At 42.2% G+C, this 19319-nt stretch overlaps 1 protein-coding gene across 1 annotated transcript in view; it reads right to left on the reverse strand.

Annotated features, from left to right (window-relative positions):
- Positions 1-15336, reverse strand: part of trappc9 (trafficking protein particle complex subunit 9) — a 493006-nt gene extending 477670 nt beyond the window's left edge. The window contains 6 exon segments of the mRNA XM_079521861.1: positions 563-589; positions 2092-2220; positions 4824-4969; positions 10202-10659; positions 12942-13089; positions 15246-15336. Coding sequence (XP_079377987.1) covers positions 563-589; positions 2092-2220; positions 4824-4969; positions 10202-10659; positions 12942-13070 — 889 coding nt within the window. The 5' untranslated portion in view covers positions 13071-13089; positions 15246-15336.
- Between the last annotated feature and the right edge of the window lie 3983 nt (positions 15337-19319).

The raw sequence follows: 19319 nt of genomic DNA on the forward strand, positions 1-19319 counted from the left end.
AAGCGTCGGAAAGAATTGCTCAATCGATCGATCGATCAAAATGAGAGAAAATCCTAATCGAATTGTAAACTTAAGATGTCAAATCAAATTGCTATTCGAGCCCTATCGAGAGCTTGAATTACAGCACCTGCAGTTTGATGTGAAGAGTTAAGAGTGCAACACTGCAGTTAACAACTTAAAGCTTAGTTTTAAGTTAGTTACTTAGTGGACTGGATTCCCACAGTGCGCTATATTAGATCCGCTAGTATTTTCCACTAGACCAAATCTCTTCTCTGGAAATACAAGCAGAGTGGCGATTTTGCCAAGTTTTCGCCCCCCAGCATACAGTAGGGATGCTAGGGCTCAAATGTTTCAATGAAGAGACACAAAAGTAGATTAGCGGAAGGATAATTTAAAATACCAGCTCGAGTTGCCTCACCCAAAAGCCTCCGGGATTGGAATTGCATTCTTTTCCTTTCCGACGAAAGTCATCGATAGAAAATCTAACCGAATCTAAGAAGAAAAAGAAAATCGTGACACCCCTAACTACATCTACGTTGGTTTAGTGTGAGACATTCCGTACCTGGGTCAATGAGAACCTCTTGTGCCCCTACAGACGGAGAGAGAGAATGCAGGTTCACTCCATGGCACAAGGCGTTAATGTTAGCAGTGTTAGCAATGTTAGTCCCCAAGAGCATACACACTTCAGTGCTGCCCGCAGCTCCCAATGGCACTCACCTTGAACCTGAGCAAAAGATATATGGAACGGAAGCTGCATCCGGGCCATTTTAACCACATTAACCCATTCAGGCCTGACCTCAAAATTAAAAAATATATATTCTAAATCCTCCAGTTTTCCTCCGTAGGTCTAAATTACAGTTCATTCAAATGTATCAAGGAAAGAAAAAGAAAGCACACACGATGGTGTTAAATCAGTACTTAACCCATTTTGCGCGGTTTTGGTGGTTACATACATTATGTTGAAAAATAGCAGATCTACAAGCTCATAGCGCGCCACCGAGTGGCGTGCTATGAACTTGTAGGTCTGCTATTTTTGAAAAATCGTTAAAATGTGCCTCAAATCTTTCAGAAAATTGTCATGATTTTTTTCGACGTCAGGCCTGAATGGGTTAAACATATTAATAACATGCATAATAACACACAAGTAAGTAAGTAATGAGTAAGATAAGTACTTTCAATATATGCGTTTTATTTGTTGAAGGCCAAACAGCGGAAGCTTTGCTAGTTCACGCATTTGAACATCTAGTAGTGCTGCGGCACACGCACACAAGCTGATGAAGCTTAGTGACGTCCAGGTGTTTGTGTGAGTCGCTAGAAACACTCTCTCACACTCAAATCGTGACTCGCTCACAGACATTTCACCATCCGGTGCGCATTTTAAAAACACACACGTTTCCGTCATCGTCACCATACGTAGAGCAGTGGCTCTCAAACATTGCCATGACATCTGAAAAGATGTTTGTGCTAGGGACACCCATAAGAGAAGATTTGTGTAATTGTTCTAGTTTATATATATATATTCAAAGATAGCAAATCTACAAGCTACAATTGTATAAATCTACAATTTAAAGGTATATTCAGTGATTTCACTTAATTCAAATATCACTTCTTTTTTTGTTTTGTTGTGATAATCCTCCCTACTATAGAGTGTGCTGACCATATAAGGAGTTCCTCCCTGTCCCCAGTTAACCCCTGGGGTAAAAAAAACCTTAGGTTTCGTTTTTGGCTAGGTGGCCCAGCCGTCATCCAATCAGGATAGACCGGGGCCTTCCGCCAATCATGATCGAGAGGGGGCGGGCCTTGATGTGTGCTGTTGTCCCCCCCACTGTAGAGCGTGCATGTGCACATCTTGTTACCGGGTGCGGACCGGGTTTTTTTTTCCAAATCACCCAAATCACTGAATGCTCCTTCAAAGTTTGAACACAGTAAAAAAAGAAAAAGAAAAAAGAAGCAAGGTTAAACTGGTTTTGCTAATTTAACACATGTTGCTATAGGAACCACGACCACCTGGAACCTCTTCAAGGACCCCACTACTTTGAGAACCTTACTTGACACACAGAGCCGTGACGTGCGTCTAAGTCTGTGCCTTACCTGGTCTGTGGCGTTTGCCCGCCGCGTCTGCCGCCTGGGAGACGCTGGGTTTGCGGCCCGCCGCCTTCCCCGCCGTGCCCCCTGGGTAGTGGAATATGACGGAAGCAGAACACAGGCCCTCTAAAGCGGCTGCATGAGGAGAGAGAAAGAATGCAGGTTCAAAGAATGCAGGTCCACAAGGCGTTAATGTTAGCAGTGTTAGTCCCCAAGAGCACACGCTTCAGTGCTGCCCGCAGCTCCCAATGGCACTCACCTTGAACCTGAGCAAAAGATATATGGAACAGAAAAGCTGCATCCGGGCCATTTTAACCACATTAACCCATTCAGGCCTGACCTCAAAATTTAAAAAGAAAATATTCTAAATCCTCCAGTTTTCTGAAATAAATATTTTCACGATTTTTCAAAAATAGCAGACCTACAAGCTCGTAGCGCGCCACTCGGTGGCGCGCTATGAGCTTGTAGATCTGCTATTTTCCAATAGCTAAATTATAACAATGTTTAAAACACCAAAAGGGGTTAAAAAAATGGGGAGGAGAAAAAAGAGAGAAACGCCATCAGTGAGCCACACGCGGCGTGTGGCACCGAGATCAGAGGAACTACACAGATCACACGGCGATCCACATGTGCTCTCTGCCCCGACACGCAAGGAAGTGAATAACCCATTTTGGGGCGGGAACCCCCTTTGGTGTTTTAAACATTATGTTATAATTTAGCTATTGAAAAATAGCAGATCTACAAGCTCATAGCGCGCCACCGAGTGGCGCGCTATGAGCTTGTAGGTCTGCTATTTTTTGAAAAATCGTCAAAATGTGGGCGCAAATCTTTGAATATATATTCTTTTTTTTTTTTTAATGTTTTTTTTGTGTGGCTTTCGCCTTTATTTTATATATTTTATGGAGGGACAGACAGTAGGCTGACAGGAAATGGGGAGAGAGATGGGGGGGAAGACATGCAGTAAAGGGCCGTCGGGATCGGGAGTCGAACCCGCGGCACACTCACTGCCAGACTGGATTACCAGCCAAGGTGCCTGGACCGCTGAGCCACGGCCCAGGCCTGAATATATATTCTTTCAAAGTGAATGTTTTTTAACTGGGGTCTAAATGGGATAAGTCGCGGCGGTCGGTGAGGCGGTGTGATCCATGGCACACACAGGAAGAAGTCCTTATACCAACAGAAGCACCCAACAGATGCTTGTTGTTGGTGCAGGCACTGTGAGACGATGATACCTTTACGGTAGAGATTAGGGGTGTAACCATACATTTGAACACATTTAGGCCTGACGTCGAAAAAAAGAAAGAATATATGTTCAATTTTCGAAGATTTGTGCCGCATTTTCACGATTTTTCAAAAATAGCAGACCTACAAACTCATAGCGCGCCACTCGGTGGCGTGCTATGAGCTTGTAGATCTGCTATTTTTCAATAGCTAAAGTATAACGTAATGCTTAAAACACCAGAAGGGGTTCCCGCCCAAAATGGGTTAAAGGTATATTCAGTGATTTGACTTAATTCAAATATCACTTGTTTTTTCTTTTTTTCTGGATAATCCTCCCTACTATAGAGTGTGCTGACCATATAAGGAGTTCCTCCCTGTCCCCAGTGAGCCCCTGGGGTCAAAAAACCCTAGTTTCAGTTTTGGTGGCGGGTGGCAAAGCCTTCATCCAATCAGGATGAGAGGGGCCTTCCTCCAATCATGATCGAGTGGGGGCGGGCCTTGGTTGCACTTCCCCCCACTGTAGAGCGTGCATGTGCACATTTTGTTACCGGGGCGGACTGGGTGGTTTTCCAAATCACCCAAATCACTGAATGCTCCTTTAACAGCGATAGGATATGTATCACGATATATGGTTGACGATACGACACATGGACGATATTGGTTCATTATGGCGATCCAATACGATTCAATGATTTGAACTCGACACAGTAACTATTTAAAATACATTGACATTATTTTAAACCAAGTAATTAAACCCCTCTTTTTCATTTTTTCCACCTTCTAAAAATCGCTAAATACCACACACAAAAATATAGTATTGATTTATTTGCATAGCAAAACGATTCCATATCGATTATTTGCATTGCAAAACGATACGATACATAGTCAATGTTGCCGTTTTCATTTCGATATACTTCGATTCTTGAAATTAAAATTAGATTTTTCGATGCAGTTACTATGTCGTCACACCCCTAGTAAAGATGAAGGTGTCCTCCATCGGACGGTGGTGTTGTGTGCCAAATATATATCATACAATCACAATGCCACATGTTTTTATTTAGGGGAAGAAAAAAAATGTGTCGACTAACTTTTTTCCACTGACAAAAACTAAATGGAAACTAAATGAAAACTAAGCTACGATGACTAAAACTAAGACTAAATATACTGACAATTTCGTCAACAAATAAAAACTAGACTAAAATGTTAGGTAGGGACTATAGTGGACAAGAGATCCAGTATACCGCAAGTCATTTTACACTTTTTTACACTGAGCTTGTAGATCAGCTATTTTCAGCAAGTGTAAAAACATCATATTTTGGTAGGCCTTGATGCCCACCAAATTTTGGTGGGCATCAAGGCCTACCAAAATACATTTTAGTCGACTAAAATCTTATAACACTAAAACATTGCATGGTGACTAAAATGTGACTGAAACTAAATGAAAACTATTGAAGAGAGACTATGACTAAAATAAAAAAGTGCTGCCGAAAACAACGCTGCAGCGGACAGACACTCACCACCGAGCCAGAGGAAGTCGTTGACGCCCCGCAGCAGCTCCACGGCCATGTGGTAGTGGACCAGGGCGTCCTGCAGCATGCCCGCCTGCAGGCACAGGTCTCCCACGTGCTTCCTCATCCGGCCCTGGCAGCGCTTCTTATAATGTCTGACAGAGAGAGGGAGAGGGAGAGGGAGATGGGAGGAAAAGACCTCGTCAGACCAAAGGAAGAAAGGCACCCATTTTGACCTGAGATCAGATTCTAAAAATGTCTTCTACATCCTGACAGTTTTCCGAAAAAGCTATGTTTCTATGTCAGTGGTTCTTCGATTTTTCAAAAATAGCAGACCTACAAGCTCGTAGCGCGCCACTCGGTGGCGCGCTATGAGCTTGTAGATCTGCTATGTTTCAATAGCTAAAGCATAACATAATGCTAACACCAAAAGGGGGTCCCGCCCAAAATGGGTTAATGGATCTCCTTGTATAATGTCGTTTCTTTTTGCATTCTCTCTTATAAAGCACTTTCAATCTGGCGTTCCCTATTTTGGGGCATCTGAAAATGTAACAGATAGTAGCTATGTGTATATCTGCTCTAGCACTATTCGTACAACAAAGTATATGGGGGCTGAAGGAGTAGAAAATACTTTATTACACACCCATTGAAGCCTTGAATTGAAAGGGATTTGGGGGGGTTTTTTGGCACATTCCTAAGCCAATAATTTGATGACCAGCGGAGTCGACTCAAAGACTATTCTACTGAGTATCCCATCGACCGATGACCCGGCCATCGAATTGTTGGCTTAAAATCTCCACGAATTTAAGGCTTCATGGGGTGTGTAATGTGATTTTTAGGGTGAAGTACTCCTTTAAGTTGTTAATGATCCCCGTCTCCAATACTTAAAGGGGCATTCCACTCATTTTCAACATTTTACTATGTCATTAATATACCTTAGAGCTGTTGTGTGGAAATAATAAAAAGTCCCCCACATTCTGTGTTTCCTAGAACTGCAATTATGAAAGAAATCATTAACATGGTGAAACACATCTTGATGACATCATCAAGATGTGTTTCACCATGTTAATGTTTTTTTCCAGACCTCCAGTTCTAGGAAACACAGAATGGGGGGGACTTTTTTATTATTTCCACACAACAGCTCTAAGCTATATTAATGACATAGTAAAATGTTGAAAATGAGTGGAATGCCCCTTTAAGGTGTCGTGTAAAGCACTTTGAATTGCCTCGTCGTCGAAATGTGCTATACTTGAACTTGCTTTGCTTAAAATCAAATCACAATATGATGGCATACATTCTTCTCACTGCCCTGAACAGATGGAGCCCTCCACCTGTTTATATGGTATTAACTTTCTCCTATACGCGTGAGTGACCCGTACAAAAAAAACCTGGCCGTGGCCTTTTCTGCCATGAATGTCACTTCATATCTTACCAGGGTGCCAACGGAGTGAATCTTATCAGTTCGCTACAGGAGGGGTACTATACTTTAGGGTGTGGGGGGGGGGGGGGGGGGAGACAAGCACAGGGGGGGGGGGGCAACAGAACAAATCCATTGGTCTGACCTAGACAGTAACACAGGGAACTCGAAACAGACTGAAAGGGGGGTAGAAAGAGTTTCTATAGGGACAAATACGGTGTCTGTCTACTAGCATTCCGAGCGACTGGGAAGGTCAAGAACGAACGGACAATAATGTGGCTCTGCAGGTGACCTTTCAAACGAGAAATAAATGAAATGGATTTGATCCATTTCTTTATTTTCTTCTTCACTTAAGACAGTGGTTCTTAATTTTGACCATTTTGACCCGAGATCAGATTAAAAAGAATGTCTTCTACATCCTGACAGTTTTCTGTAAAAGCTATGTTTCCATGTCAGTCGTTTAACAAATAGCAGACCTACAAGCTCGCTGCTATTTTTCAATAGCTAAAGCCCAAAATGGGTTAAAGTGGGGTTCAGGCCAGGGACCCTCAGGGTTCATTGAGGGGGTTCCAAATGTACCCCTTAACCCATTTAGGCCTGACCTCGAAATTTAAAAAAAAATGTTTTCTAAATCATGACAATTTTCTGAGAGATTTGAGGCACATTTTAACGATTTTTCAAAAATAGCAGACCTACAAGTTCATAGCGCGCCACTCGGTGGCGCGCTATGAGCTTGTAGATCTGCTATTTTTCAATAGCTACATTATAACATAATGTTTAAAACACTATGGGTCTGTAACTCTGAGAGTTACGGTGGGGTCCTTGAAAAAGTTTGAGAACCACTGATTTAAGACGATATGAATTATGAAATAGATCTATACGTCAAGATCAATAGCCAAAAGAACGTGGTCGTTCATTAAACATTAGCATTTATATTGTGCCATCATCATCAGACAGACATGGATGTCATTATCAAATTCATGTTTCCATGAGTAGGTGCAAATGCTGTGCCAAGCTGAAAGGTATAATGCCATGTTCCCATGAATAATGATGACATGAGATCCATGTAGCCTAGTGGTTCTCCCCATGGGGTCCTTGAGGGGGGGGGGGGGGGGGGGGGTTCCAGTGGGTCCCCCAGCTAGCCTAGTAGCCAAAAAGTGAACCCGGACATGTTGAGTACACCAAGGTTTAGGGTTAACTAGGGGGTTTTCATGATGCTGAATCCATTCCAAGCATTAGTTTTGCAAAAAAAAACACTCACTGGGCTTAAAACGGCCATGCCCACTTGCCCACCAAATGTGCTGACATCATCAATTTGTGATGACGGCATTGGCCGTTTTTAGCTCAACGAGTGTTTTTTTTGCAAAACTAATGCTTGGAATGGATTCAGCATCATGAAAACCCCCTAGTTTGACATGTCACATGATACATAAAGCATGATGAAATTTTGAATATTTTGCCTTCTATAGGTTGTAATTGGTATGGTCACATATTATGCCAATTGTGAAAATTGCTCAACATATGCAAGTTAGCATCCGGCAGTTTCTACATGCTGGGGACCCATACTAAACATTTCTAACATAAAACATTGGTGTACTCAACATGTCCGGGTTCACAATGGGGCTCTATTGGCTGGCTACTAGACTAAGCTAAATTGTTGATAGTTAGAAACCAAATTGAAAACTAAAGAAAGTTTGAGAACCACTGATTTTCTCCTGCTGCTAGATCAAATCGCCAGTCAAATACTAAACCTTCCCAATCCCTGAAATCCACAGGTTTCCCCCCCGAGTCGAGAGCCTAAAACTAAACCTCCGCTGCATGGATTGTGCCATCATGTGCTCCGCAGGTTCAAACCATCAAACGGCCTCAAGGCTCTCATGAGACATAAATTTGCATTGTGATCAGGGCGCGAGCGAGTATGCAAATAATATGCAGCACAGCTTTACTTTATGCATGTACGGTACTGTACCTAGAAGAAAGGATGTGCGCGCTAGATGAGGTAGGTGACTTATAGCAACGATTTGTGCGGAGCCCGTTCGAAAGAATATTATGGAAAAATGCTGCACAGATGGTGTGAAATGTGTCAGAAGAGATTTCATATTCACCTCGCTGTGGTAGTGTTCCCCGTTAAGACATTATATATAAAGATGTCAGTGGTGTGTAGCCATAGAATACACTATTCTATGGAAAATATGAATGCTGGGTCCATTATAAAAAAAATAAAAATAAGTACACATAGATATGGTTGCTTACTTTTGAGTGTGCGACAAATACGATATTGAATCTTGAATTATGTTAGGCCTAATAAAATGCGGGTGTTTGTTCCTTTTTCAATTTTGGGCACCGTACCCTCTCCTACGCACCTGTCGCTTGTAGGTGTGCAAAAGCCTTGCTTTTTATAGGCCTAATAAAATAAAACAATAATCAAGCTGCCTGCAGTAGAAGATCAGCCTAATGTACTAAGTACCCTCACAATCTATAATGGCCTGTATAAATAACTAGGCAACTCCCGGCCTCAAAACCATTACGATTCATGCTTGTATTTGAACCATTTTGGGTATATGTCATTATAGGTGAAAATGTCTCCACCGTTTTATTTCAAAAATAGCAAATCTACAGGCTCACAACGTGTCAAATCAAGCTAGTGGAAATCGGCTATTCACGCAGCAGCGAGCGCCATCATACGACGAAGCATACGACAGGGCTCAATCAAACCCGGCTAGGAGTGATGAGCTTGTCTTTTCGATCAGGAGCGCATGGTGTGCACAAGAGCAGGGAAGTTGGGGTTTGACTTTGGAGCAGGGCTGAAGCCGATGAGACTGCTGCTACAGCTCTTAAAACTAAAGCCATGTGTGTCGACAACAGCTCACCTTTTCACACCCAACAATAAACTCACAGGACAGTGGTATGAAAGAAAAACAGAAAAGAAAGAAAGAAAGAAAGAAAGACAAATAAACCAAACAAAGAAATGTAAGTAAAAGGGAACAAAAATCAACACAGACAGCTTTTTGAGTTGGAAGATTTTTGGCACGGCAGGCAGAAGGTTGATATTTGCGAGACACTCGTGTAAATGGGCTCCTTGAATGCATATACAGTTGGGTGCCACCGATATTGTCCCTTATTATTTGACTCATTTAGGCCTGACCTCAAAATTAAAAAAAATCCTTCTAAATCCTCCAGTTTTCTGAAATAAATATTTTCACGATTTTTCAAAAATAGCAGACCTACAAGCTCGTAGCGCGCCACTCGGTGGCGCGCTATGAGCTTGTAGATCTGCTATTTTTCAATAGCCAAATTATAACATAATGTTTAAAACACCAAAAGGGGTTCCCGCCCAAAATGGGTTAACTGTCCTTTTGCACAGATCACGCAAACCTCAGCAAAAACAAAAAGGACAATATCGATGGCCTCCAACTGTAGAGACACATGAGAAACGACAATTTTTACATAATGCAAAAAACATCATCGGCCTACTTGATGGCCGCACTAGGGCTGGGCAATATGCATGTCTATATGATATTGTGAAATGAGACCAGATATCGTCTGGGATTTTGGATATCATAATACCGTGTGATATGGCGTATAAGTGTTCAGGTTAAGCCTTAAATATTTGTCAAAAATAGCACAAATCAGCTATTTTTGAAATAGGAAAATGTTATTGTCTCAATATCGATATTGAGGTATTTCATCAAATATATTGTGTTTATTTGATTTTGTCCATATCCCCCAGCCCTAGGCCACAGTGGAAATTCCAAATTCATGCCCGATTTATACTTAGTTGCATGGCAGTGTCACGCACGAAAATAGCAGATTTGCAAGTTTGTACATTAGCTTATTTTCCCGAGCCACTGTTTGGGAACCAGAGCTCTATAGAGCCCTGAGGTACTCCTTGCTCTCAGTAATGTATGGGTTTAAGTTGTTAAACTGAAGATGTTTAGCGCTCCGCCATCAAAAAGAAAAACCAACTCACCTGCTATCGGTGTCCAGCCCTACGAAGTCCTTCTTCTCGAACGGCACGCAGAGCAGCGGGATCTTGTCCCCGGACTTGTCCGTGGCGCGGTCGAGCCGCTTGGACTCCAGGACGATGAAGATGGACTCCACGAAGTCCTCCACCCTCTTCTCCACGTCGGGACACTCGTCGTCGAAGTCCGGGTAGAACGCCACGTCCGTGCGCTGCTGCTCGGCGATCTCGCCGCCGAGCCCGAACACCAGCAGGCGCGAGTCGTAGAGCGTGGCGCCGTACAGCTCCTTCTGCGCGTGGAAGCGCTCCGCCGTCAGCGGCCAGTCGGCGGCCGAGGCGCAGCTGGTGACGGCCACGAGGCCCACCACCTTGCGGTGCGTCTGGAAGTCGCCCCACTCGTTGTTCTCGGGCAGGTAGTGGTGGCGGTAGCGGATGTACATGAGGCGCTGCGAGTCCCTCACGCTCACCTGCGGTGGGGTGGAGCAATAAGATCAGAACTAATCCACCTCACCTGCGGTGGGGTGGAGCAATAAGATCAGAACTAATCCACCTCACCTGCGGTGGGGTGGAGCAATAAGATCAGAACTAACTCCATTCACCTGCGGTGGGGTGGAGCAATAAGATCAGAACTAACTCCATTCACCTGCGGTGGGGTGGAGCAATAAGATCAGAACTAACTCCATTCACCTGCGGTGGGGTGGAGCAATAAGATCAGAACTAAATCCATTCACCTGCGGTGGGGTGGAGCAATAAGATCAGAACTAAATCCATTGAATCGTTATATTGAGACCTGAGACCCTCGTGTAAATGGGCTCCTTGAATGCATATACAGTTGGGTGCCACCGATATTGTCCCTTATTATTTGACCCATTTAGGCCTGACCTCAAAATTTTAAAAAATCCTTCTAAATCCTCCAGTTTTCTGAAATAAATATTTTCACGATTTTTCAAAAATAGCAGATCTACAAGCTCGTAGCGCGCCACTCGGTGGCGCGCTATGAGCTTGTAGATCTGCTATTTTTTAATAGCTAAATTATAACATAATGTTTAAAACACCAAAAGGGGTTCCCGCCCAAAATGGGTTAACTGTCCTTTTGCGCAGATCACGCAAACCTCAGCAAAAAGAAAAGGACAATATCGATGGCCTCCAACTGTAGAGACACATGAGAAACGACAATTTGCGGTGGGGTGGAGCAATAAGATCAGAACTAAATCCATTGAATCGTTTTATTGAGACCTGAGACCAGGTTCTACAAAATGTCTTCTAAATCATGACAGTTTTCTGAAGAACCTAGGTTTCCATGTCAGTGGTTCTCAAACTATTTCATGACAAGGACCACAAAAATGATATGTAATTGGCCGCCAACCCCCATCTGAAAATATGTTGTTCCAGGGACCCCCCTAGAACATTTTCACATTTTAAAAATAGATCTACAAGCACAAACATTTGATATATTCATACCGTTCACCGTTGTGCTATGAAGTATAACATAGGGTTGTGGGTTCAATTCCACCGTGATGCATTCGCCTTTGTCGACACTCAGGGTTCCCCAATTAATTTTCCTCAAGGGCCATATTTTGACTAGGGAACCAGGCTGGGGGCCGAGTCCGCATGCGCGAAAAATTGGGTTTTTTATTTTTTCATTAATGAATTAAAAATTGTTCTCAACCAGTGGTGCGGGGACCACCAGTGGTCCTTGAGGGGGTGCCCAGTTTGACATGCATAGGCTACTGACCCCCATTTAATGCCATTTATATCTGGGACACCCCCCCCCAAAACAAAACAAAACTTTTTTTTTTCTTTTTCTTTTTTGAAATTCTTCCAGGGGCCACAGGGGGGCGCTCTGCGGGCCGCAAATGGCCCGCGGGCCGCCTATTGGGGAACCCTACGTCCTCCCGACGGGGGCTCCTCAGTGGCATGCGAGTCATTGGATACAACAGCAGTGACAACAACAAACAAATGTGTGCGGGGAGGAATTAATTGGCATAACCACTACATCGGGTGGGAAAAGGGGTAAAAAGCACACACAAGAATAAAAATAGATAAATGTTATTTAAAAACATGCTTTGGGTTATTCGATTAAAAACATGCTTCTAGATTATTCGATTAATTGACCCTTTGTCAAGTCCCGCCTGTGGTTGTGCCCCGCATTGCAGTCATTGGTTGCCGTTTCTTGGTTGGACAAAAATCCTCTCTCTCCATCCACCACCATTGAAATAACGTGTTTTTCGGTTGCTTCATATTGATATCCTGTGTATCCAATTCTAATTTTAAACTTGGTGTCTGTAACAAGGAACATCTCAGGTGCAGTAAAGTGACTGGGCATATCGTGGCGTGCATACTTAGTTTAGACTAGTCATTGGTTAGACATGGGTTAAGGTTAGGTTTAGGTGTGCTGCCCCGTGGGAGGTTAGGTTTAGGGTGAGGGTTTGAGATAGGTTGTAGTTGTAGGACTAATGACTGGTCTAACCAAATGACTAGTCTAAACTAAGTACTGTCTAAACTAAGTACAGTGACTGGGAATATCGTAGGAAGTTCAGGAACATCTCAGGTGCAGTACAGTGACTGGGCATATCGTGTTTGTTTTTCCTCCGAAGATGATGTTTTAGCAAATACAACATAAACAACCATAAGGGCAGAAACAAGCCTGCTGGTTAGTCAGTCAGGGACCGATCGGAAGGCTGACAATGGGTCAATTGAAAACGTTATCGATAGAATAATCTCTACGAATATAAATAGGATAGTTGACCTGACAGACGCTGGCGATGCGCTTGTAGATCTTGAAGAAGTGCTCCTCGGGCACGACGCCCACCGGCTGGACCACCACCAGGACCGTCTGGTGGTCCTCGGCACACTGCATGTAGTCCGGGACGCTCATGACCTCGTGTGCTTCAACTCTGATGGAAAACACAGACAAATGGGATAGAAAGAGTTAATATTCTGTGAAAGCTGTGTGCAGTATTAGAGGTGCTGCAGTTAATTAAAACACAAATATTGATTAGTAATAGTAATCAATCGCTACAGTCGCTTCAACATTATTATTTTTTTCCTTTTATGTTTTTTTTTTGTGGCTTTCACCTTTATTTTATATTTTTATGGAGGGACAGACAATAGGCTGACAGGAAATGGGGAGAGAGATGAGGGGGAAGACATGCAGTAAAGGCCGTCGGGATCGGGAGTCGAACCCGCGGCACACTGCCAGACTGGATTACCAGCCAAGGTGCCTGGACCACTGAGCCATGGCCCAGGCCCGCTTCAACATTCTTGAATGACATGTGAAGAAGTATAAAATATAACTTATGTGGTTAATCAATGCATTTATCAATGCTTCGATTAACTATATTATAGTAATTTAAAAAGTAATTCATAGAATATTATTCATAAAAAAAAATATCAATGGTTGAGACGTAGGAGGCCCAGACAGGAGTCAACCCACAGAGCCTAGTCCTTCCAAGCGCCAGAATCTGGTTCTCCCAGTCCTGGCAGAGTAGTTCCGGAGCAACGGATTGTGTGGCCTTGGTCTTTCCCTAATGGGACTGATCGAGGGTAGCTACTGGGACATAAGTCGGGACTTGATCACCCCGGCTGGGTCACCTGAGTGAGGGGTATGATGTTGCCAGACACAGACCCGAAACCCCGATGACCATGGGATACATCACTGAGGATACGTCCCAGGTGCATCCATGCAATGTTTTTTTGTTGTTACAGCCCTAGTATTTATAACATAAGTATAAAGCCCAAACCACACCAAAGGGTCAAGTTGGGACAAAACAGTTTTCAAGGTAAACCACACCAATGCAACTCATTGAATTGCAATGAGTTGCATTGTTGTGGTCTACCTTAAAAAACGTTGTCCCAACCCAACCCTTTGGTGTGGTTTGGGCTTAAGGGCACCAGTAGCTGAGTGAGTAGAGAAGTGTAAAGGTTACCAGTTTGCTCCCCGGCCCACCCGGTCTGTGTCGAAGTGTCCCTGAGCAAAAAACCTTCTTCGATTTTGATGCTATATCAACTACATTTGCTAGGAACCCCCTGGAACCCTGGGGGTCCCCAGACCCCACATTGAGAACCAATGCTGCAGCAAATACCACAACTAAGGTCTCTCTCTCTCTCAAACTGTAAACACACAATGATGTCCAGACATTTGCCACCTAAAGCTTTGCCATCTGTTTGTTTACATAACAAAACTATATATAATAGCCTCTAACCCTTTTGCGACCCTAAATTTCCTTTTCTTTATTTGGGACGTTGGTCTCCCCAAATACAGAAAAGGTAAGCAAGCAAGGGTCCCAAATTAAAAGGGAAATATACTGTATATCCTACATTTTGTACCCCAGCCATCGTTCATTTCTCTCTACATCAGCCACTGGAGTGGTGCAGTAAAACATTGCCCATATCTTGCTGTATTGAGTTTTTACTTTTTTCTGACCAGTCTACCAAAACAAACACAGTGATACACCACTTTAAAAATGCAGCAAGTATAACAATACTGGTAGTACTCTCACTACTCAGTCATGTGGCATGCATGCTGATGTTATTATGCCTGGTGGGCAAAATGTATATATATAGTTGTATTATGTATTAAACACGGGGCAAGTTATACATGCAATGGCTTTAAAATGTGAGAACCACTGACTGCTAAGCAGAACAGAAAAATATTAATGGTGTAATTCACAACCCACGTCAGCTGTTGTCTGCGCACACCTGCAGCCATGACGTAAGGCCATTCATAAAAACAACAGTGTAGAGAGAGAGAAAGAGAGAGCGAGAGAGACGCCCACCAGAACACAGCTGCATGTCTCTCAAATCACTATGACTATAATGTGTCATTTAATTAGGACTAACCATTGTAACTATGGGACTATAACAGCCAGAGAATACTGTAGCGTTAGCTTAGCTGACAGCTTTAAACTGCATACAGGTTTTAAATGGCATTTAGCACGCTCGTTGAGCGCACCCAGCCAGATAGATGAACGGCAGCTCCGTACGCAGCTTAATTAATGTATCCGTGAGTGTTACCAATGTGTAAAAATGTGTTTAATTCAGTCATTTTTACCTGAACAAGCTGTCAAATGCTCAGAGCTTCCTCCTTGTTTATTGTTTATCTTCTTCTACTACCGGTTTAAGGGCGTTCTTCTTCAATGGTGCTCAATGAGCGCTCCCTATAGACGGAATTAGGTACAGCCGGTAGTTCTCAAAACTTTTCATACATTTTCATATATATATATATAATATATATATATATATATATTTATATATTTATATTATTATATATTACTCTCGATCAGAAGGAAAAATGGGGATTTCTCTTGGCAATAAAAATTGTATATGCATTGTATATGTGTGGTGGGCTGGCCTGGTGAGGGGCTCAGAGTTAAATTAACAGTGATGTTACAATATAAAGTGGGGGTCCCAGAGATAGAAATGCCATTAAATGGGGGTCCGTATAGACTAATGCATGTCAAACTGGGGGTCCTTGAAATGAAAATGGTTGAAAATCATATATTTTCAAATGGGGGTCTGCGGGCTGATTAGTGTCAATTTGGGGGTCCTTGACATGAAATAGTTTGGGAACCACTGGGCTATGCAAGCCAGTCTCCAGCTACAGTCATGGGTGGGTAGCTAAATGTTTATATGTCTGTTGATTGGAGGGGCCTAAGACTTTATACATGCAGTGAGTGCACTGTGTGCTGTTCCCTAACCCAACCCCTACAAAAAGGATATACTAACAGCCGGTCAACAAGTGAATTCATGAATGTATGTATATAGACAATATTTTAGGCCAATAAAAAAGACTATATACCAAATTTCCCACTTTAAACAAAAAAGAAGCCTGTCGGCTGCCAGACTATAAATAAAATAAAATGTTTTTAAATAGTAATATAATATCACTGTAATATTGGTACTGTGCAAAAAAAAATATTTTATTTTTTTAATAATGTTTGAAATTTTTTGGAACTTTGATCAGGTTTGAGCCAAGGGGTAGAGATCAATGTACAGGCTTCCATAAGACATTCAGGCATTCATTATATTCATTCATTTATTCAATCTTTTTTCGGAAATACATTGTGGGCAGGACCCATTGACCCTTCTTCAATGATGCTGAGATTACAAGAGTAACACAATGGAATAGACCTTCCGCCTGTCCGTTTATTGTCTCTAAACTGACAATAAACTTTTGTGGTCTTATCCGTGTTTGATAATCAAAGGTTAAAGATCTGGGAGATCACACAATGAATGAACATTTCATCTTAGCCCACACCTCCCATCCAGTCCCCTGGCAGTAAAGCCAGACATCATCTACTGGCAACAGGCTGTGCTTAACCCATGGCCTTGGATGCACTGGTTATGACACACATTCTGTACTTAATGTGAGAGAGAAAGATAAGATAATTTATGATTCACGAAAAAATTATATTGTTTCCTGAAGTTATCCATTGATAACTTCTCGTTTTAATATTTTTATTGGTTTTTAAAAATGTTCACGTACAGTTACTTACTTTACAAAAGACATACTTTACAGGCAGACAAAACAAACATTGGGACAGGGGGGACAGTTCATCTATGCCATCATCCACACCATAAGAAGCAAAACAGAAAGAAAAACAAGCAAAAAAAGGAAAGCAAACCAAGACAGCCACAGTATTGCACATGCCTCGAGCCCATTCACATGTAGACATAGTTTTCTTTTTCTTTTTTCTATCCTAGGTCTGTCCACTCAATGGGGCATTGGGCCTTTAGAAGGATCCGAGAATTTTCAGTAGGAAAATAGTCTAATAATGGGGCCCACACCCCCTAAAAGGAAGCGTCGTTTCCTCTCTGCATTGCACAGAGTCTTTCATGGGGTAGCACACCGAAGATCTCTCTATACCACATTTGTATAGATGGGGGCTTATCCTTAATCCAATTTATCAGAATGCATTTCCGGGCTGAAAGTAGAAGTTTATCAAATAGTTTGAATTGTAAGGGTGTCAAATGAATTTCTTTTGACGGGAGTCCCAGTAAGAAAGCTCCCGGATCCTTCTTTATTTTCACCTTGAAAATGTCGCTTAACTCACGTGCCACTTGGCCCCAAAACCTGGATATACACTTACATTCCCAAAAGTAGTGATAGTAGGTACCCAGATCTGTTTGACATTTCGAACATAAAGGAGATATTGAACGGTCCATTTTGTTTAGTAACACAGGTGTGATGTGTAATCTGTGAAGAATTTTATATTGTGTTTCTCTTAGTCTGTTACAGGTATAAACCTTTTTAACTGAGTCAATGGCCTCTTGCCAGTCATCTTCAATATATTCATTGTTAAAATCTCTCTCCCATTTACGGAGGGATGGTAACTCCTGGGAGTCCAGTGAGTACAGCAGTGAGTAAAACGATGAAATGAAATGTGATACCTTACTACAGTTGCTTAAGACATTTTCTGTTTTACTGTAAAGGGAGCCCAGTGGTGTCTCTTGGGAGGTTAAACTGTGTCTGCAATTGCTGAAACGACATCAGAACACCATCTCTAAACAGGTCTCCCAATACACGAAGCCCTAGTGAGTGCCAGGTCTTAAAGATGGCCGAACTGCACCCAGGTCCAAATTCATGGTTGCTAGAGATTGGTATTAGCAATGACCTTTGGTCTCCTCTCCCTACGTGTATGGTAATCTGTCACCACACTCTGATAGAATTATAGACAATTGGATTGCCTCGTATCTCCCTATGAATCTTATCTTTATTACCGGTTACCAGTGCCCATAGTGAATTTGGTTAGCAGCCCCACGAGTCCACACAGTTCTTATTGTGTAGATAGGCTTGTAGCCATTCCCAGATGTAACGAGCGTGATAGGCCCAGTTATAAAAGAGTATATTTGGCATGGCAAGGCCCGCTTTACTGGTTGGTAGCTGCAATATTTAAAATCTTTGCCTGGGTCTCTTTCCATGCCAAATGAATTTAGAAAAAGCCTTCTCCAGATCTTTGACATCTTTTTTGGATACCCATAAGGGAAGCATTTGTAAGGGGTATAGAAGGCGGGGTAGAATGTTCATTTTTATTAGACTGGCCCGTCCCAGGAACGATAGTGGGAGGTCATGCCACCTTTCCAGATCTCTCTTAACCGCTGTAGTGACTGGGGCCAGATTCAGACGTGACAGATATTTTAAGTTGGGGGAGACTTTAATGCCCAGATATCCATTGATAACTTCTAAAAAGCTTGTTTCTGTTTCCTTATTGCCTACATTTACGTTATTACATGCTATATATAGGCCTACATATGCTTAATTGTTACAGACAGATTTAAGAGAAATATAAGTGCAATACAGATATTGGCCGGCAGTTACAAGAACATTAGTAAAACATACAGCTTCCCATATAGGCTGTACATTGCACATTGGCTGAGGATGTATTGTAGTGAAATACATCTACGAGTTTTGTTTATGCTGTTTGAATATCATTAACTAAGGACTGGTTTTGATTTATAACAGATTTATATGATGTGATTATTTGTTATGGCATGATGCAATTTCTAGGCTATTATTGTATTACAATTTGCAATTTAGCAGACAATTAGCAAGGAAAACGAGGTAATACATCAAATGCATAGAAATAGCAATCTAGGATCATGAGTAAACCAAGAACCTGTCAACAGTCTAAAAAACAGAATATAAAAAATAATCACACTTGTGTGAAGTGAGCGGCACTCTTTTATCATCATACAAACGTGCATCATCATACCTGTTACGTGTACATCACATTCCGTGCTCAGCCAATCAGCTGAGCACATTCTGTGCTATATACAGACACACATACACACAAAGCTGTGCATAGGAGAGGCTAGCGCTGCTCAAAAATCTATAATGTATACATTCAAACTATTACTATACACATGCCAGGTCAAGTTCCAACTTCCAACTTGAGAAAGCCTGGACGTGTGAAACGTTGTTGTGTGGATAAAATAAAGAGAAGACGGGGATCAAACATAATCGTCATGAGGACATTCCCTGTTTTTCTTCATTTGATAATTTTTGGGTCCAGCAGCAGTATCTAAAAACTTCGGGGATGCATCTTATTGGTTTTTTTGCACTGAATTACATTTTAGCCTTTTGCCTAAACATGTAAAGGCTTTCTGAAAAGCATTTTGTGCATTA

This window comes from Electrona antarctica (genome assembly GCF_951216825.1).
Source record: "Electrona antarctica genome assembly, chromosome: 15".
Taxonomy (NCBI): Eukaryota; Metazoa; Chordata; class Actinopteri; order Myctophiformes; family Myctophidae; genus Electrona; species Electrona antarctica.